The following is a 20,881-nucleotide window of genomic DNA, read 5'->3' as shown; positions in this document are numbered from 1 at the left end:
GTTAGAAACAATTTCCATTTCTGGTGCTCTTTTGAAATTTCTATTTATCAAAGAATTCTGAAAATATTAAGAAACCCAAAAAAAATTTCAACATTGATAATAATAATAATAATAACAGTTATTAATAATTGAGCATCAATCAGCATATTAGAATGATTTCTGAAGGATCGTGTGACACTAAATTTAGCTTTGTCACCACCTAAATAAATTACATTTTAAGATATTTTAAAATATAAAACAGTTCTTTTAAATTATAATAATATATGTACAATATTATTGGCAAGCATGTGTTCTTTCAAAAAACGTCTCTAGGTTACCGTTTGAAAACAATACAAGTGTAATCTATCGAATGGATGGGCGAGATGTCACGGACAGGGTGATGTCATGACCAGCTGGTATAAAAGCATGTGCGGTGAAACCGGCGTCAGCTTCTAGGAATGAAACAAGCGAGGGCAGGGATGCCGGAAGTGTGGCCTCAAGACGCAGCGTCTCGTTCCCTCGAGGAACTAGGGTTACATACGTAACCTAGAGACGTTCCTCTTCAGGAACTCGAGCTGCGTCCGAAAACGCTAGAGGAACGAGATGCCCATGCCACCAGGCTTCCAAGTCCCTGTCCAGTGTGTATCCCTGCGGAGCACATCTAGGGCAAGAGAACGGAAGAGCCTGGAATGGCAAGGCCATAAAATCTGACAAAGGTCAGGGGAGTAGACCATCCTGCAGCGTTGCAGATGTCCTGTATTGGGACATCTGCGAGAAAGGCCTTAGAGGCCGCCACACTCCTAGTAGAATGAGCTTTGACTCCCATCAGCGAGGGGAGCTGCAAGGACTCATGCAATGCTAATGGCATCCACAATCCACCGACTGAGGGTCTGCTTTGTAGCAGGCAGACCCCTTTTAGGGGGACCGTAGAATACTAGCAATTGGTCCGCCCTTCTCCACATGGCAGCTCTGTGGACGTATGCGTCCAGTGCTTGCACTGCGCCTTCTGGCCTGTTCGGGCGATGCCGTTGATACCGTCGTCGACAGGTACCAGGAGGCCCGTAAACAAGCGGCGGCGTTTCAGCGCTTCCTGCCTCGCTGCTCTTCAGCTCAGGTGGCTGCTGGACGGGAGCAGCCCCAGCTGCGTACTAGCTCCTCGTACAGGTAAGCACAAAAACAGAACGCCGCCACTCGCGCTCGCCTGAAGCGCAAGTGGGGCGTCCAGGAGGAAGACCCTGCTCTTCTCTCTGATGTCGGACAGGTCAACCACAGATGCTTCTCCGCTGCCACCAGGGCTGCCATAGACCGCCCAATGGCACGAACTAACTTCATGAAGTAATCTGAAACAAGAAGATAGCTGGACTGGCCAGGGAATCTGGCCCCTGGACCAGCTAGTCAATACTAAATATATTCCACTGCCATCAGTATGTGTGGTTGTGCTTGTAAACCCACCGTTGGCTGTAGAAAGGGCTCTATAAAATGTTTAAATGTTATGAATCTTCTTTCTTTCTTTTTTATATATATATACTGTTGCAAGCTGACCCCTTTCAAATCAAGGGAAACATATAGTCCTTATGGTCCAATTTCATCATGAACATCTTGATGCTGTTGTTATGCGATGTTTTTCTTGGAGCTTATGCTCTGCACTGAATGTGAGGTGTGTCGATAACATATCAGAAAGACTATTGACAGTGGACTGGCTTAGGAGAAGCATTGATTTGTAATCTCTCTTAAACACACCGCAGCCACTTCACAGCGCACTGGGTGACACACACACTGATTTCTTCAGCCATGGCTGAGGAACAGTAAATAAAGAAAAATCAGAGTATCTGCTTAAGGGAACAAAATTTAAGGCATTTAAAAAAAAATTAAACATACTTTAAAACCAAATACCAACAACTGATTATTGACTTTCATACACAACTAATGAAAGACAAAACCGACTGACAGATTGAACTTTGCGAGAAAAAAAAGTGTGCTTAATTGTATTGAATGTGTACTTTTAGTGTACTTTATATAAACAAACCTGTACTTGCAGATAATGTAATATTAATAAAATAAAGGGCAACTTAATGTAACTAAAGAGAATACATTTCATGACTGCTTCTTTTAATAACGTGCACTTTTTAAATCATTGTGTTTTAATAATCTTTGTTGTGCTTCAAAGTAGTACACTTATTTTTACTTATATTGCTACAGCACAAGTTCTTGTTTTGCAAGTTTAACAGGAAGGTATTATTAAATATTACATTTAAAGTTAATATATTTTATATGTACAAAATTGCAACTTCATCATTACAAATGTGTAATTACAAATATATTTAAATACATTACTTTTTATGAATAGAAATTACATTGAAGTCCATTTTAGTTTACTTTATCCATATTTCAAAGTCAATAAAAGCAATAATGAAATTAAATATAAATATTTATTTAAATCCCATTTATATGGGTAAACAACAACAACAAAAAACTCTAAAGGTCATATAGGCTTAATTGCAATTAATATACATTTAAACTATAATACATGTTCATCTAAATTGTGTTCAAAAACATTACATTCAGTTTGCACTTAAGTATATTATTTTAAAGTATTCTATTTCTGTAATAAGTACTCTTTTCAAGTGCTAATGTGTACTTTTGGGGAACAGCACTGTTTGACAACAACCCCTTAAAAGAAACATCTTCAAATGGCATTTAAGACTTTTATCTATTCTTTTTGTTTTGAAAAATAAATTTGACAATTTTGATGTTTTAATGAATTAAAGTGAGATGAAAAACATGATCTATCCCAATGGCAGTTCTGCAGATGACACAGGACCAAGATACATGGCTAAACTTTAATGGCTGTCAATAAAAAAAGAAGCTTTTTCAGGGCCAGATGGTGTAGTTACAGCATACGGAGGAGGTCAAGCTACACAAGCACTGCTCATTCATACGGCTTAAACATGTACGCATTTAATGACAGCTAGAAATACACAACAGGTTTTAATGCTGTTTTCAAAATCCTAAAGTGGAGCAGTATGCGAGTGTAAAAGTCTCAACTTTAAAAAATAATAACAGGGATGCGGTGTGAATATTATAAAAGCAATTTCCACAAATATCTGTGATTCAAATACATTTCTACTGTATTTCCTCCATGAATAGTTTCTCCGTCAAATGGCGAGAAATGGCTGTCAGATATTGACTATAAAAACCAGAACAAACATCTGAGGAAATCCTGAAATATTCTTCTGCCAGGCCAATAAAGCAGTAAAGCCCATGCATATACGATGAGCTGAATTATTCTGAATTCATTTCAGTTCAAGGTGTTCTGAACTGACAGCTCGTCTGTACTTGAAAAAAGCTGAAATTCTTATATCTGAGAGGAGAGTTTTATGCTGCGTACATTTAATGTGAATGTCGAGATGTGTAATACCATGTTTGGCATGCACACATCTAGGACACATGACATGACAGGATGTGTCCTGATCGACAGGATGTCCTAATTATTTAATATCACACACACTCATAAAGTCTCTGAGATGAGTCGCGCTGGTGAGCTTTCTTAAATCATAAATTCAGCCGGAGTCTTTTGTGTGCCTGTGCCATAAACCACTGAAATTATTTTCAGGAAGAGAAGGAGAGAGGAGGAGGAGGAGGTAGAGTCGCAAAATTCACATCTGCAATTGGATTTTGATTTTTTTATTTGTGCATCTTTTCAGGGATCTAAAGTGGTTAAAGTGGCTGCAGATTGGGGTTGTCACAATACCAAGATTTCAATAGTTGATACTAATATCAGAGCAATTTCACAGTACTCAGTATCAATTTCAATACCACAACGATATTCTAAGCATTTAAAGTTGGGTCATAAACTGTGAAAACTGTGATGATTGCTTTTATTTGGTCAGGATATTTCCTAAACTGTGGCATTATTCATGATCTTTATTTATTTTGTAAATTGTAGAATTAGTAGATCCAATTACATAAATTAGTTTTGATTGTTTTAATGTATCATTTTTCAATGTGTGATTTTCTTTTTTTTTTTTTTCAATTTGTATTAAAATATTTTAGTACAAATACACTACTGCTCAAATGTTTGAAGTCAGTAAAAAAAAATATATATATTCATCAAGGATGAGAGTAAGTGACAGTAAAGACAATCAGCATTTTATAATGATTTCTAAAATCATTGTAAAATAGAACGATGCTAAAAATCAAGCTCATGACATGACATAATTTATTCATAACAGGAATAAATTATATTTTAAAATGTGTTCAAATCGATAACAGTTACTTGAAATTGTAATAATATTTCACAATTATGTTTTTTCTGTGACAACCTTGGTCAACATAATACATTTATTTTAAAAAATCCTTAAAACTTCTTACCTGTCCCAAATTTTTGAGTGCTTGTGTATATGATGGTAAATATTTCTGTGAATTTTTGTGTGTTGTTCTAATTGTGCACGCAAATTAAAATGACTAGATATCGTTTTTCCTTGATTTTTGTGAAAAACATTGTAGAAAACATTCACTGATAATTTTAACTAGATGCTTTAGTTCTTTAAAGATTAAACATGTTTAATCCACTTGGCAGTAACTGTTTGGTTGAAATGGTGGTTTCTCTAATTACTCAAAAAAACAAACAAACAAACAAACAAACAAACAAAAAAAAACTATTTTAGCTATATCACACAGACTTAAAAAAAAAAAAAAAAAAACTAATTAAAAAAAAGTAATTAAAACCACGGCATGAAGCCTTCAAGTATTTATTGATGAAGCAAACAAATAATTATTCAAATAAACAGTCGAACATGAAATACATGCAGAGCAGTGAGTGATTTTCTCTTTTTGGTCAATATTGTTGTTTGATTATTATATTCACACCATAACAGGCAGCAGTAGGTCTATCAGGCTGCATTTATACAGTGTACCGATCTGATATTTTGACACAAAACTGATTTGTTTTCATACCGCATGTTTACATTCACTGAAGACAAACTGAGTGTGTTTACACCAATACCTTGCCAAGACGAGAAATTAGCAAAGAAATGCATCTGACAGTTTACAAGTGCAGGTGCATTACCGTGAGGTAATTTTTACAGAGCACACATACAAATACACATGTGAGCGCTCACCTGCAGCTGCCTGTCAGTCACGCATCAAATTGAATTGGCACTTGTACTACTGATATTTTATATTATTTTTTTGTACTTACTTGGTACTAAAATATGAGTACTTTTGGCATCCCTACTGCTCAGTGGTGTAGTCGGGGCCATACACACATATGCACCATATTTGCTCAGGGCTGTTTGTGTATTACAATTTCTCAGGATCAATATTTGCCTATACCCTAGGTGTACCCACTTGTTTTGTTGCTTGGCAAGTCCATAATCTACTGTAATATTAGCTTCCCCTTTAACTGTGTCCCATGAAAATGATGATTCTATGTTGTAATTGGTACATTAATCATGTCTATCATTCTACCTTTTCTTGCCAATCATCAATTGAGTGTGTGTGTGTGTGTGTGTGTGTGTGTGTGTGTGAACTGTACCGAGAAAAAATAGTGGCTCCGTTCACAGTAAATGCTGCTCCACACAAACAGTTATAATTTACATGCATGGCACTGTCTCTAACTCCATCTGAGTCTGAGTTGCTTATAACATTAATCTGGGGACAATGTGCACCATTCTATCATATTTATAAGGTAAATCATTTATAAACCTACATTAACAGATGAAAATACATCACTATCTTTCTAAATACTCTAACTGTTCATCGCGACTTCAAAATAAAAGTTTAAACCCTCACTTTGAGTTTGCATGTTTTGATGTCCACATGTTCTTGTTCAAGAAATTACAGTGGCTGTAGCATTTCTATCAAATATTATAGATTAAGTGGACATTTGATTTAAATGTTGTTTAGTCAATATTAAACACACGTTAGATCGCGCTGTAAAATGTAAAAACAATCGTCAGGCTGTTGGCGCCCTCTGCAGGCATTTGATATAATACATAATGTCCATAAGTTATGATTATATTGTTTTATTGTACAATAAAACCATATGATTACTTGCTTTTGATATTTTATTTAAACTATTGCCTCATTGCTATTATATGTATTTTAAGTCATTTAAAAGTCTATTGTTTGCTTAGGTATATTTTTTATCACATAAAAAATTATCCAATTTCTCGATTAATCGGCAAAATAATCGACCGATTACTTGATTACCAAAATAATCGTTAGTGACAGTCCTATAGTATAGTCCTTAAAATAAAGTGTTACCTGGTTTTCTTATTACCACGTGTGTATTTTGGTGATTATCAGTGTATTATAAAGGTACAAAACAAATTGTTGTGCTTTGGTAGGTTGGTATATTAACATTACACTATATAAGCTAATAAAATATACTGTAAATGTAGTTCAATCCGTAAAACCTAAAATGTTCCTACTGTATTTTTTTTCCCACTGCTTCCAGTTTTTTACTGCAAATTTGTTGTTTACAGTGTGGGAAATGTCGTCTTTACCAGCTGCTGGCCTCGCGGTCCCCATCCTGCATACTGGAGATGAGCGTTTCGCACTTCTGGAGGGTTCAGGATCCACGTTTCCCTGTAAAAGAGAAGCAAAGCCATTACTAACCAACTACTTGGACACTGCATGACAAGTAGACTAGTTGACCATCCAGACCCAGACAGACAGACAGGCAATCAGTCAAACATTCATGTCTTCAGAGGGCTAACACTTCCTCTATGTGGTGCAGTGGAGCGTGTGCCAACAGATATCGATTCCATCACGGTGTACTACACAGCCCAACACAACAGCACGGCGAATAAAGCTCCATGAGGGAATTCCTGCAGCAGGAAATCTAACAGTGATAGTATATCCCAGTGCACTGTTAAATCCGGTCGGGCAGCGGCCCAGTGCTGTGTCAGCATCTGTTCCGTCTGACAGAGCTCATAAATATAGATGCTTTATTCTGCCGCCATGTACAATAGCGCTGTGCACTGCAGGCCCAAAAATTACAGGTGACACGAGCTGTACGTCTCTGTGCTAATCACAGGACAGACAGGCTGGGAATTCATTGGTAGGACCACAGGATAGCAGTATGGAAAGATTCAGTTCTCTGAATGGCTTTGACACGTGACGTGAGCAGTGAAATGCTGCATCGATGTTTCCTTGGTTTATAATGACAAATGGACTTTGTAAACTAATGTGACTGTTATACGACCTCAGCGACTTACGGAGTTTCCAGACTGCAAATGATGTAGTCCGCAGTGAAGGAGTGCTCGTAAACCTGAGAGTTTGAACAACACAGAGACAGAGAGAGAAATTAAATTGTGGAAGTACAGTAGTTACTGCCACTACAAGCACCAAAAATCTTTATTAGCAATAACGTTTGAGGGGCTATATATTACAGTGACATAGCAGAGTTTAGCCACTGTGCGAAGAAGACAGATTTTTTACCATGGTAAAATCACAGTAACACACCACCTCAAATGGCTTTTTGGATTTTTAAAACAAAAGCAAAATGTAAAAGACACCAATGTTTAATAAATAATACATTTGGCATAATCACAAAAAAAAAAAAAAAAAAAACACATTCTGTAGACAGTAATACAAGTACTATTTTCCTATTTTTCCTCCTCACTGGCACAAATTAAAATAAAAATTTGATTCAGAAACTTAAATAAATAAATAAAGATAATAGAGTGAAGTATTCAAATCATTAGGTCTGAATTTCATTTAATTCTAAAATGTGGATCTATTAACTGATTAAAAAAAAAACTATGTGATTCAGACTTAATGACCATGTGTTCTCTCTAATAAATAAATAAATAATCAAATAAATAAAATGAAACTTAGCAGATTATTTTACATTCAAAGTGACTTCCAAAAGAGAAGCTATATCAATTTGTCAAAGAGCCAACAATATTTGTAATATGCAATGGCATGTTTATTAGACAAGTAGATTAGGAAGCAAACTAGAGGAGATGATCAACACAGAGAAAGTGTTTATTATTATTTCTATATATAAATGTATTAAAATATATATATTTTTTTGACATTACAACATTAGTTTAAGTTATGATACACCCCCCATAAATATTGTAATTAATAGTTCACAGTAATTTGTAATAAATTAATGTTTTTGAAATTATTTTATTTACAAATATTTATTTTATAAAAAAAATGTAGTATTCATCTGGTTATTTACATACAGTATTTAAAATAAGGATTAATTCATAAATAATGATTATTACTTTTTACATGATGGTTACACATGACATACCAATAATTTAATTTAGCAAAACTTTATTTTTTTTATATAAAGTAAAACTTTATTTATTTGTGTGTGTGTGTGTGTGTGTGTGTGTGAATAAATAAAGCTGCATCTTAGTTCATTAATATACAATTCAACTAATGTGTCGTCACAGGTGTGCTTCAAATATAACACGTACAATCAGATTTCAGAGGCATAACGAACTCATTTTATAAAATCCTAATCCATCGTTGCTGAAGAAGGCAGGAGCGCTGTTGAATCACTCTGAGGACAGTGTCAACAGCTGTCCATGAGCCAGAGGGCTGACCGCAGCATATGCTCACAGCTGACATGAGCTTGACACGTGTGCTGTAGCAGAGCTGTTAATACTGTCAAAGATTAACATTCAACACCTGTACTCACCACCTCCCTCTGTCTTACAGATGCAGAGAGATGGAGAGCTCCTTTGTGAAGGGCAAGCAGCACCATGACAGAGTTTGAGAATGAGGGGCGTTATGAACGTGTGTGTCTGTGTGTGTGTGTGTGTGTGTGTGTGTGTGTGTGTGTGTGACAGCTGGGGGACGAGGTTGTCATCCATCAAGGTGATGTTGGGACGGGCACTGAATAACAAACCAGATGCAGTGCTCACACTCTTTTTTTTTGACTCACTCTTTCTTGTCATGTGTGTGTGAAGCGCTCTGGTGTCACTGTCCCAGCGCTCATGACACCTTCTCCTCCGTCTCTTCAGCTCTGTTACGACAGCTGCCCTGATCTAACTCGTCACCTGTGGTGTCCGACTCTAGCGTCCTTCAGAGTTTGTTTTTTCATCATTCGTTTGCACACTAAAGATTTAGGTGCCGTCTGTATGAGGACAGTCTGGTTTGTTTGGTTAATGTGGAAGATGTTTCCTGAAATTAGGTGTGAAGCAAGGAACTGACTCTGTGTTAGACTGGATATTGTGGTTTGGAGCAGGGTCACTGTCCAAAAAAAAAAAAAAAAAAAGAAAAGAAAAGAAAAGAAAAGAAAATAAAATAAAATAAAATAAAATAAAATAAAATAAAATAAAATAAAATAAAATAAAATAAAATAAAATAAAATAAAATAAAATAAAATAAAAGAAAAGAAAAGAAAAGAAAAGAAAAGAAAAGAAAATGAAGTGCATATTCAGTTCAGTATTTATGTTAAAGTACATATGGTCACTATAATAATGATAATACCAAAATGTAAAACTAAAATATTTCAGAAAACAAAACAAATCAATGAAAGGTCTAATACAACTGTAAATGGGAAAATATTTAATATAGTAAAATAAGAAATAAAATGTAACAAAATTAATATTATTAATAATAAATTAATATTACTATTAAATGTAATATTAAATTATATTTTATTTAATATTTTAAAATATAATGTACACTTTTAAAGATGCAAAATTATAAAAGTTTTACCGAATGTATTAAAGAGAACTGCCATTGACAACACACACAAAATAATAATAATAATAATAATAATAATACACTAGAAAATAAAATGTAATAAAGCATATGAATTATCATTCTATTCATAATAATATTAATATTAATACAATTAATAGCCAAATATTAAAAAATAATAATGTTATGTTATTTTCAAATAATATAAAACTGTAAATAGTAAAACATTGATAATAGTAAACTAATTAATGAATACAATTCATAATTCAATTAATAACTATTATTAGTAACATTAATAAAATATTTAAAATATTTTATTTAAAAAAAATTAAAGTACAGTTTTCAAATGAAAAACTGTAAAAACTACAAAAGACAATTTGACCAAATTTATGAAAGTGAACTGCTATTGAACAACGCAATAGTTGAAATACAACTGATGAACTACTTTAGAACTGAAGAAATTTCCTTTCCATTTTAACTTTCCATTTCAATTTCAAAGTCTGGAAATCACACTTTAAAATTCCCTGTTATTTCCAGGCTTTCTATTACTGTGGAAACTCTGGTTTTTGGTGCTGTCTCCTATTGAATTGTTACCTAGCTAGCAACACCTGTGACTAATTCTTACAATCATGCAGACACCCTGTGGTTCGGAGCCATACTGTATAACACAATATGAAAAGAGATGGGGGTGAGGGTGGAATAGAAACCGAGTTCAGACCAACCAATCAAACCAAGTGTGAAAACAGCCTCTGTCCTACTCACTCTCGACTGGCAGGTGTGTGTGTGTGCGATTGCTGGGTTTCTGTCACTCCAGCGGGGTGTATTTTTGTTCTGGTAAGGCAGTGGAGTGTGACAGCCCTTTCACATCGTGCCATGATTACTTTCATCTCAACACACATGTACAACACCCAAATAAACACAGGCCTCACCAGCTGCACGTTGTAGGCCAGCAGAACGAGTTTCATATCTGGGGAAACCTCATATTTGCTGGCTTTGTACATTTCCTGGAAAAAAAAAAGAACAGAGAAAAGGTAAATTAGATTTTATAGAAAGCATAGTTTCATTACCATATTTCTTAAACGGCTATGACAGATCGTGGGGAGAGCGTGGCATTAATCAGAGCTGCCACTCTTTGATTTTCAACAAACATCATGTTCTGTGTCCTTGCCTCCACTGTTTTGCATCCCACCAGCCCCACTTTAACGATCTGAGGCTGTTAACGAGTTACACAGAACATTGCTCTAATGACGGACGCGTTCAGCTCTATTAATAACAATAGAACTGTCGTCCTGTGATGTGCTGTATGACGGTGGACTAATTAATACTATAACGCATGCTGATGCATGACTCTGCTTGCATGTGCTGAAGGCACAATGAAACATTCACGATGCATTTATCTTTCATAATGTGACAAATTCATGAGGAAATAATATAGGGTGGGAGTTGATCATATCCATATCCATCGCCTTTGATTGGACTATTTTGCTTGTTTGTTTGTTTTTTGATGCACTTTTTGATCACTATGCAATTGTATATTGTACAGTAGATGTGGTATTGGCAAATTTATTGAATGTTTAAATGAAGCATATGATTTAACCCATATTAAACCATAATGATGTACTTTAACGTGAACCCATAATTTGACATTACTACAAAAAGCACTTTTTTAAGTACTTTAAGCACTTTAAAAGTGTACTTAAGTGTGTTAAGAAACAACGCTGAAAGTGTACTCTTAAGAACACAGTACATGTCATTAATATTATATTATTTGCAAGTACAGTTGTTGTTTTTTGTATATACTTTTGAGATTTGAATCACACTACAAGTGCACATTCAATACAATTAAGTGCACTTCTTTTCACAAGAGCGGCTTTTTCATGTCAGGGTACATTGTTATAAATACATTTTGGAAGCTTACTATTCATTTCTATATGTGTAAAATGTCTCTGAGGAAGAATTACTTGCACCTTAAATGTTAAATGTATATTATTCTGTTTAATATTATTTCCCCCACATGCATGGCCTTGATTATGACAAAAGTTATTTAAGAATTGTGTGTAGAATATGGTGACCCCAAAAATATCTTAACTTAAAAATGTATGAACAACATATCACAACAAGTGAAATTTATTTAAAAAAATAAAGCACAAATATATATATATATATATTTTTTTTTACAAATCCATTCACAAAATAAAGTTTGAAATAATAAAACAAAATATTCAAGACTTTTTCCATTCACAAATAGTAGGAATTTAGATTTTTATATGTCTTCATAGGAATATTTCCCAGGTGAAAATGTGCACTTCTGTAATGTTCTTAAAATGCTCTATTTTCATGCACTAATTTTGTACTTAATATACTAACAATTATTGTTTAGTACTTCTTAAGATAATCGTAAGAATATCTAAGTGTCCTCAACCGAGCTATTTTGAGAATGTGCACACTAAAATGTGCTTTTAACATACTATCTCTGTATTAAAAAATGTATTTAGTTACCACTTGTAGTACACTTGAGTGTACCAGTGTATAAAAGATGGGTTCAAGTGTACTACAAGTGGTAACTAAATACAGTTTTTTATAAAAATGTAAAATTTAACCCTCATGCCATGCATGCTGTAGATGAGTTTGCCTTTTCATCGAAACAGAACTGGATAAATTTGCATTACATCACTTGCTAATCCACAAGTAATCCACATGATCCATCTATTAATATCTTGTGAAGTGAAAAGCTGCATGTTTGTAAGAAACAAATCCATCATTAAGACATTTTAACTTTAAACAGTTGCACCGTTCTGGACATAATAGAAGTTTAGAAGTTACAGTACTTAATATGTGCATATTTCTCTCCTGATTCAGATGAGACGACTCGGAGAAAGCAATATTATGGATAGAAGACTTTCATACAACGTTGATTGATGGACTGGCGTTGTGTGGATTACTTGTGGATTATTGAAAGGTTTTTATCAACTGTTTGAACTCTCATATTGACGGCACCCATTCACTGCAGAAGATCCATTGGTGAGCAAGTGATGTAATGCTACATTTCTCCAAATCTCTTCCGAGGAAGAAACAAACTCGTCTACATCTTAGAAGACCTGAGGGTGAGTAAATGCTCAGCAAATTTTCATTTTGGGGTGAACTTTTCCTTTAAAGGGTTTCACAGTTTTAGGTGGAAGAAAGAGTTGAAGTAAAACACTTACAAACTTCCTGTTTGTGACCAGAATTGTACTCTCGTTGGTCTCCATGTTAAAGCGGACCACATCACCTTCACGGGTACGATAGAGCAGCTCATTACCTAAAGAGAGAGGATCAGAGGATGAGAGTTAGTGGGATAAAAAGTCAAGGAGAAATTAGTCAGTAACTCTCTCTCACTCGCTCTCTGTCAATAATCTAGTCATGAATGTGCCCCTCAACACTAGAGAGCTATAGCAGGGGGGCTGACAGTTGAAAATGAATGATAAAACTTTTCATTTTTGGTTTTCCACATGTGACGATGACTTTGGCAAGGGCATCAGCAAAAAGCTCTTTGAGAGGTCTGGAATGCAGCACATAGCCCTCGGTGAGAAGAACGCAAACAGCCCCATCGCCGCTTTTAATTGCGGATTAGGGAAATGGTACGCAAAGGCTTTTTTTATCTTGCTTGCATAACTAATCGGTGATAAGAGGTGACACAATTACCATCACAATCACATTAAAGCTAAAGTGGAAGGCACTGAAAGCACTGCAGTTCTAATGGGTCAGATCGCTGAGGTCATATGGAATGCAATTAATATATTTTCGCTGTAGATACAAAAAAATGGAACTACTATGAAGTAAATAATCTGAGATGGATATAAAACATGAGTTGTTTAATGCGCTGCATGATGAATAATAATGGCAAAAAGTGTGTTTCTTGCCTTTAATGGTTGTTGTAATGCTCTGAATGTTAAATGTGCTCATTTTATGGTGATTGTTGGGAGAAAGGTGCCCTTCACTCTGGTATTTCCATGCCTGAAATTGAATGGCGAGCTGATAAGATGCCAGAACAATCATTTGTCGACTTGACAAATTCCTCCTTTCTCGCTCTTCCTCTGACCTAATGTCGAGCCGTACGTTTCAGATCAGAACCTCATCAAGCGTCCTCTTCCCCTCTGCTCTCATTCATCTCTCACGCTCTATCCATCACACATTCAGACAGGTGTGCTCTAAACACACTTCTCCACACATCATTCATTCTCCAGGACTCCTCTGAGCTCATCCTAGACTTCAAACTGTCCTCCATTTGGACCGCCTCTCAGTCCCTGTCGCTAGCTCATGTTTTGTCATGTGATTGTGCTCCACATGTGCTGCCTTTGCTTCATGTGTTATGTTTTCATTGGTTTGTTGTCTTGTCAGGTAGTTCTTAGTTAGTCCATGTAGATATGTAGTCCTCATGTTTTCTTTGCCCCTTGGCTCTAGCTTATTGTAAACTGCTGTTGGTGAGTCTCATGCTCATGTTCATATTCAAGTTAAGTCATTGTTTGTTCCTGTGGATTCTGTATTGTTTGGTCATTATTTGTTATCAATAAAACTGCACATGGTTTCTCTGCTTCAAAATCGGTGGACGGATGGATACATGTTTAAAGGGAAATTGCATTATAGTATATTTTAGTTTATGAATGCTTGTCAGTACATTCAGCAGTACATTGTAACAGTAGTAATTGTGAAATTACATATAAAGGCGTACACGGGTCACACTTAAGTGGGTCACAAAAGCACTCTTAAGTTTAACTAATTGCATTTATTTTAAATTTGAACTATCATACAATGTCATTTAATTATGCAATTAAGTATTCAAAAAAATCAAAGTATGATTAATTAATTAAAAGTTTTAATTACAAATAAGTATTAATAAGTCTTAATTGAAAGTCCTATAACACAAAATACACTAAAGATACACTAATGTATTTTATACAATAAAATACACTACTGTAAAAGTACATTTGTTCATTTGAAAAGTTTCCGTTTGGTTACAGCAAGACTAAAACAATATTTTTTCTTCTTCTTCTTTTTTTTTTTTTTACGTGAAATTGTACCTACCCAATTTTTGCAAAATGTGTACTTAATCTTTCAATTATGCATTGTGTCAAGATTGTAGCTCGACAACTCCAATAACTGCACCACACAAAAAGAACTGCACAGGAGCCTTGAGTAATGACTCAATACTCTAAGCATGAGAACACATAAAACGTAAATATTACATGAAGTGATGCATTTTTAACTAGAATAATTGCTCAAATTTTCACCTTCCTGAATCAAAAAACTGGAATACGCTACACAAACAATCTGAACAGAATTTAAAACACTAGGCATCAGACATACGCTTTCCTGACTTGGTTCTACATGAAAAACTGGGCATCATACACTAACCAACTGAAGATCATATGCAGATCATCATTCCAAATCATTTCGAACACAACAAACCCTCACAGAAACATGTGCCTCATCGCCATAAGATGCCAGATGAAAACAAACATGTATGCATAGGAGCTTGCATTAGTTGGCTCTGTCAAACAAGCCAGTCTTGGGTGGGTAGGCATGGTCAGTGTGCCCTATACAGATTGCAACAGGGTATATGTTGTAAAAGTGGCTCAAAATATTAAACAAGTTTGATATCCTCAGATAGGATGGTATCATAGTCTGAAGCTATAGGAGTCTGTGCATCATGCACTATGACCATCATGCACTATGACTTTCAATAACTAGCATTGACTTGTCCAGACTACAAATAATGGGCAAAAATCATAGTGTATTCTTAACCTACAGTAATGTAATATGTATTAACATTGTAATAACATTTTGTTATTAATATGTTATTACATAGTGTGCCGTAATAATGTAATATTGTAACTTTTGCATACTGAATTGTGATCAGTGTTCTTTCTTGCATTTGTTTGCACACTGAATAGTTAATGATAACTGCTTACGAATTTTTATAGTGCTGCAACCAGGCTCTAAAACTTTTTGCCATATGCCAATGGCGAGTGACTTCAGAAAATTGACTAGTTATTTAGTGGTTTAAGTATTTTTTTACCGGCCATGAAACCGTATGTGCAAAAAAAAAGGCAGATCAAACTGGGGGAACACATCTAATAGCAATTATTATTTTTTATTATTATTAGATTAAGATAGAAAAAATTAAACAAAATAATGAAATATTATTATAATACCACTAAATTGTAAAGTATTTAATAATAATAATAAATTAGTATAACAATATTTTACATATCATATATTTTGTTAATATAACAGAAGTTATCAACCAAGTGCAGCAGTCAACTTCTTTTAGCCTAATGTCACCTAAACCTTCAACGATATTATTTTGCTACCTTGCTAACACTGATATTTTCCTTTGGGAAATGCAAATCTAGTTGAAACTGATATTTCCCTTGACTCCGTCTGTCATCTTAGATGAAACATTTCACTGATCTTTTTCTGATTTTGCCTTATACATAAAAGGATACAAGCAATGCTGCCCTAAATTTTGGGTAAAAAACAAAGTAGCTTATTATAAGGAAGCATTATTTTGGTTCCTGCTGGTTCCGTTGCCTAGGTGGGCGGTTTTCACGTCATTTCTTATGCTCTCTGTTTCCTCTAGTTTTTGCTATAAAGAACTTTTTCTTCACCTCATTCCTGTCAGTAAAAATCGTGATTTCTGAGTCTTCTTGCCCCTGCAGACCCAGAATCGTTCCTGTGCTCTCTCAGTGTTTTGATGGAGGAGAGCAGAAGGAGCTGGCAAGCAGAACTTCCTGCAGTGGAGACCGGGGTCACTCACTCAAACACAGCACTCACCTTCTCTCTGCTTCTTTGTTCTTCAGGGCACAACTCACTCACCTTGACTTTCTTCCTATCTTTCGTTTTCCCTCTTGTCCTCTCTTACACACCCCTAAGCGTGATTCCTTTCATCTCTCTTGTCTTTACCCTGCTCTTTCTTTATCAGTCCTTTCTGTCTCAATTTGTTCTAGGACAAGCTTCTGTTTCTGATCTGACACTTCCGCATATCTCCATCTGACAGCAGGTCTTTATTTCTGTCTCTGTGCCTGATGCATGTTGGCCATGTACATGCTATAACGCTTTAGGAGTGACAACCGCATTTTTTGTCGATGTGAATCCCCTAATTTATCATTCTGTGAGTACAAAATTTAAAAAAAGTCACTCCTTTTGGCTATAAATATCTGTATAAGCCCACACACACTTCAAATAAACACCTGCATTTTGATTAAACTAATTAACAAATTGGACAACCTTGTGAAAAGAAGTGTTTAACCATAATGAATGTAAATTTGTAGTGTACTTACAATCATATTTATTTTCAAATATAAATTGCATTGCAGATAGTATGATATAAATGAAATGAAAGGCTTTGTAAGTGTACTGAAAGAGAGTATAATTTTTAGAGTACACAACTGTTTAACACTTATGTACACTGAAAAAGTTAACTTTGTAATAATGAATAATGTAATAACACACGAGTTTCACAATTTGAGTTGAATTACTGAAATAAATGAACCTTTCCATGACTTTCTAATTTATTGAGATGCAACTGTATTCTTTAGTACTATTTTAAATAGCATGCTACAGTGTTTTTGTGTGTGTGTGTGTGTGTGCGTGCGTGCGTATATTTTAATTACAGTAATTAATAACCAGTCAAAGGCCATTGTAACATTTATTTATTTATGAACATAAAAGACTTAGGCCTTTGCTCACAAAGAAAATAATGTTTGCAATAAGTTGGTAAAGTTAATACATTATCATGAATAAAAACAATTCATAAAAAAAAATAAAAAAAATATGCAAATTAATTTAATAACATACAATGTTTACATACCACATTAGCTGTAAATGTAATAAAAATTGAAATGACAATAAATGTGCATTTGCTGTGAAACCAGTCATTTCTCTTATGTTTTCTGTCTGTTTTATAATTCAAATTAAAACGGCTGACCTGTTTAGGTCACTGCACTTAGGTGTTTGAGTTTGGTTTTGTACATATGTGAAATCCAGGAAAATCACTTTTTATTCAGATGTAAAGTTGATTGTAAAATGAGAATGTCACTCCTGGTAAATAACTGGAAGGGTTTACAAAGCTCAGAAGAGAACTGTATTTAGCTGCAGTGCACAAGGACGTTCAGACGTCACTGCACAGAGACGCTAGTGAGATTCTACAGAGATGGTGAAACATGGTCACCTATCAGCCTGTGATCGCTGATTTCCTTCTTTGCCTCAATCTCATCACAAACTCACGGTTAATTATTTTCCTTTGTAATCGCTCTCTCTGAGCAAGTTTTATTTTCACAGGGCAGGAAAGCAGCAGTGTTATTGAAGGCTGCTGCTTCTATAAATAATGGTGGCATATGAATGAATATAACCTCTAAGTACATATGTACTCTACTCAGACAGGTCAAAATAATAAATCAAAAAGTGAACAGGGTTTAAAAAAAAAGAACTCAGTTCCATTTTAGTAGCGAACACATTTCAGTCCACTTTTCATTCACACCGTGACCAAACTTTCTATATGTAAGGAGCGTGAAGAGGAGGGTAGTTGCCTCCATAAAGTGGATTACAATAATAATGCACAGCTAGCCGTGCATTATCCCGCTTATTACATTACATTTAGTCATTTAGCAGACACTTTTATCCAAAGCGACTTACAGGGTAGTCATGGCCTAAAGGTTGCGAGTTCGAATCTCTGGTCCGGCAGGAATTGTAGGTGGGGTAGTGAATGTACAGCGCTCTCTTCCACCTTCAATACCACGACTGAGGTGCCCTTGAGCAAGGCACCGAACCCCCAACTGCTCCCCGGGCGCCGCATCATAAATGGCTGCCCACTGCTCCGGGTGTGTGTTCACGGTGTGTGTGTGTTCACTGCTGTGTGTGTGCACTTGATGGGTTAAATGCAGAGCACAAATTCCGAGTATGGGTAACCATACTTGGCCACATGTCACGTCACTTTCAAATGAGGACAATGGAAGCAATCAAAATCAACAAAAGAGCAATGATACGCAAGTGCTATAACAAGTCTCAGTTAGCTTAATGTAGTACAAGTAGCAAGGTTTTTTTTTTTTTTAATTATTATATAATGAATAAAAAGAAAACAGATAGAACAGAAAAATAATAGAACAAGCTAGTGTTAGAGGCCTTTTTTTTGCTTTTGTTAATTGTATAATAAATAAAAAGAAAATGAGTAGCTAGAACAGAAAAAGAATAGAGAAGCTAGTGTTATTTTAATTTTTTTTTTAGAATAATAATTTTTTTGGAAGAGATGTGTTTTTAGCCGATTCTTGAAGATGGTTAAAGACTCAGCTGCTCGGATTGAGTTGGGCAGGTCATTCCACCAGGAGGGAACATTTAATTTAAAAGTCAGTGAAAGTGGTTTTGTGCCTCTTTGGGATGGCACAATAAAGCAACGTTCACTTGCAGAACGCAAGCTTCTAGAGGGCACATAAGTCTGAAGTAATGAATTTAGGTAAAGGGGTGCAGAGCCAGTGGTGGTTTTGTAGGTTTTGTTTGTGGTTTTATTTTTGATTATACCGTGGTCAATTGCCAGCATTGACAAGTTAAAGCTATTAATGATGTTTACAGTGCAAAATGGAGTTTTTTTCGTCATTTATGGCTCGTTAGCGCTAGCATTCTGCCCACTTCAAATCAGACACAGAGATGAAATAGATCACATTTATTTGAATGAATTATAGCATTTATTTGAATTAATTATCGATTGATTGCGAGAGAGAGAGAGAGAGAGAGAGAGAGAGAGAGAGAAAGAGAGATGACAGTTGTTTGTATGTTACCTGCGCATCTGCGCGTTTCTCTACAAACAGACATAGTGTAGTTACATTAAAAACACCTCGTTGCTGAGGAATATAATGTAGCGATCTAGTATCTAGGCTATTTTATTAATAAAAGTTGCGGGGCAGCATTGACAACAAGTTTCTGTGTGTGCACAGCACAATCTGCGACCTTTCTCTCTCTCTCTCTCTCTCTCTCTCTGTGTGTGTGTGTGTGTGTGTGTGTTTGTGCGAGTGTTGTGTGTGGGTTTGTGTGCATCAATTAAAGCAGCGCATTAATATAGAAGAGTGATAACTTATATAAATTGTTCGCTGTTTATTGCTTTTTATTGTGCTATTCCACAGTCATGCCAATATAGCTCATTTGAATTGAATTGAATTGAGAGAGAGAGAAAGAGAAAGAGAGATGACAGTTGTGTGTGCGTTACATTACCTGCATGCTGCGCCTGTGCGTCTCTCTCAACAAACAATGAATTACTTCAAAATCTGCAAATGTACCACCTCTGTCACATGTATGTTCCCTTTTAGTTCCTGTTCTAATTATTAGTTAATCATCGTTCATTCTTTTTCACCTGTGTTGATTAATAATCTCGTTTGCTCCTTTTGTTTTGTTGCTCCTGTCTTTATAAGCCATCAGTTTCTGTTCACCCTTTGTCCTGGATTGATGTTATTGTATGGAATATGTGTGTTGATGTTGAGGAATTCTCCTGTCCTTTGTTTTGAAGTTAGAATTAAAGACTATTTACATTTACTCTATTGTTGTATGCTTGACTACAACCACGATCAGTGACAACCTTGTTGCTGAGGAATATAATGTAGTGATCTAGTATCTAAGCGATTTTATTAATAAAAATCGCGGGGAAGCGTTGACAAGCTTATGTGCGATCTGCGATCTCACTCTCTCTCTCTGTGTGTGTGTGTGTGTGTGTTTGTGTGCATCAATTAAAGCAGCGCATTAATATAGAACGGTGATTAAAATGACTTGGAATTACCTGTGCATTAAACGGTTTTACTGCATACCTGCCAGCCGATCAGAATCCAGTATTCAGACTGACCATGGAATAAATGAGCAATAATACAATAGTAGCAGTGCGATATGACTGTATACTGGCACGGCCGTGATTCAGCCACAGGTAATATACTCATGTGATATTGGGCCCTATTTTAATTATCTATGCGCATGGTCTGAAGCACATGCCGCAGGTGCACTTAGGGCGTGTCCGAATCCACTTTTGCTAGTGTCACGACGGGGAAAAATGGTCGGCGTGCCCGGTGCATGGTCCAAAAGTGTTGTCCCTATTCTCTTAATGAGTAACAGGTGTGTTTTGGGCATAACATGCAATAAACCAATCAGAGTCTCATCTCCCATTCCCTTTAAGAGCCAGTTGCGCTCGCGCTATGGCGGATTCGCTATTTACACG

The 20,881-nt window shown here is 35.6% G+C and overlaps 1 protein-coding gene across 3 annotated transcripts in view; it reads right to left on the bottom strand.

The window, feature by feature from the left end:
• Nucleotides 1–20,881, bottom strand: part of dpp6a (dipeptidyl-peptidase 6a) — a 316,212-nt gene that overhangs the window by 46,475 nt on the left and 248,856 nt on the right. For 2 of the 3 annotated variants that reach the window (XM_058765855.1, XM_058765854.1), the window contains exons 4-7: nucleotides 12,858–12,952; nucleotides 10,584–10,658; nucleotides 7,203–7,255; nucleotides 6,489–6,570 (exon numbers count right to left, since the gene is read on the bottom strand). In XM_058765855.1, coding sequence (XP_058621838.1) covers nucleotides 6,489–6,570; nucleotides 7,203–7,255; nucleotides 10,584–10,658; nucleotides 12,858–12,952 — 305 coding nt within the window. Of the gene's footprint in view, nucleotides 1–6,488; nucleotides 6,571–7,202; nucleotides 7,256–10,583; nucleotides 10,659–12,857; nucleotides 12,953–20,452; nucleotides 20,582–20,881 lie in introns of those variants that run through there. The other variant, XM_058765856.1, reaches the window with a different exon arrangement.

Source organism: Onychostoma macrolepis, chromosome 24 (genome assembly GCF_012432095.1).
Source record: "Onychostoma macrolepis isolate SWU-2019 chromosome 24, ASM1243209v1, whole genome shotgun sequence".
In the NCBI taxonomy this organism is placed as follows: Eukaryota; Metazoa; Chordata; class Actinopteri; order Cypriniformes; family Cyprinidae; genus Onychostoma; species Onychostoma macrolepis.
The sequence above is the reverse complement of the archived record's forward strand: the minus strand, read 5'-3'. Positions and strand labels throughout refer to the sequence as shown.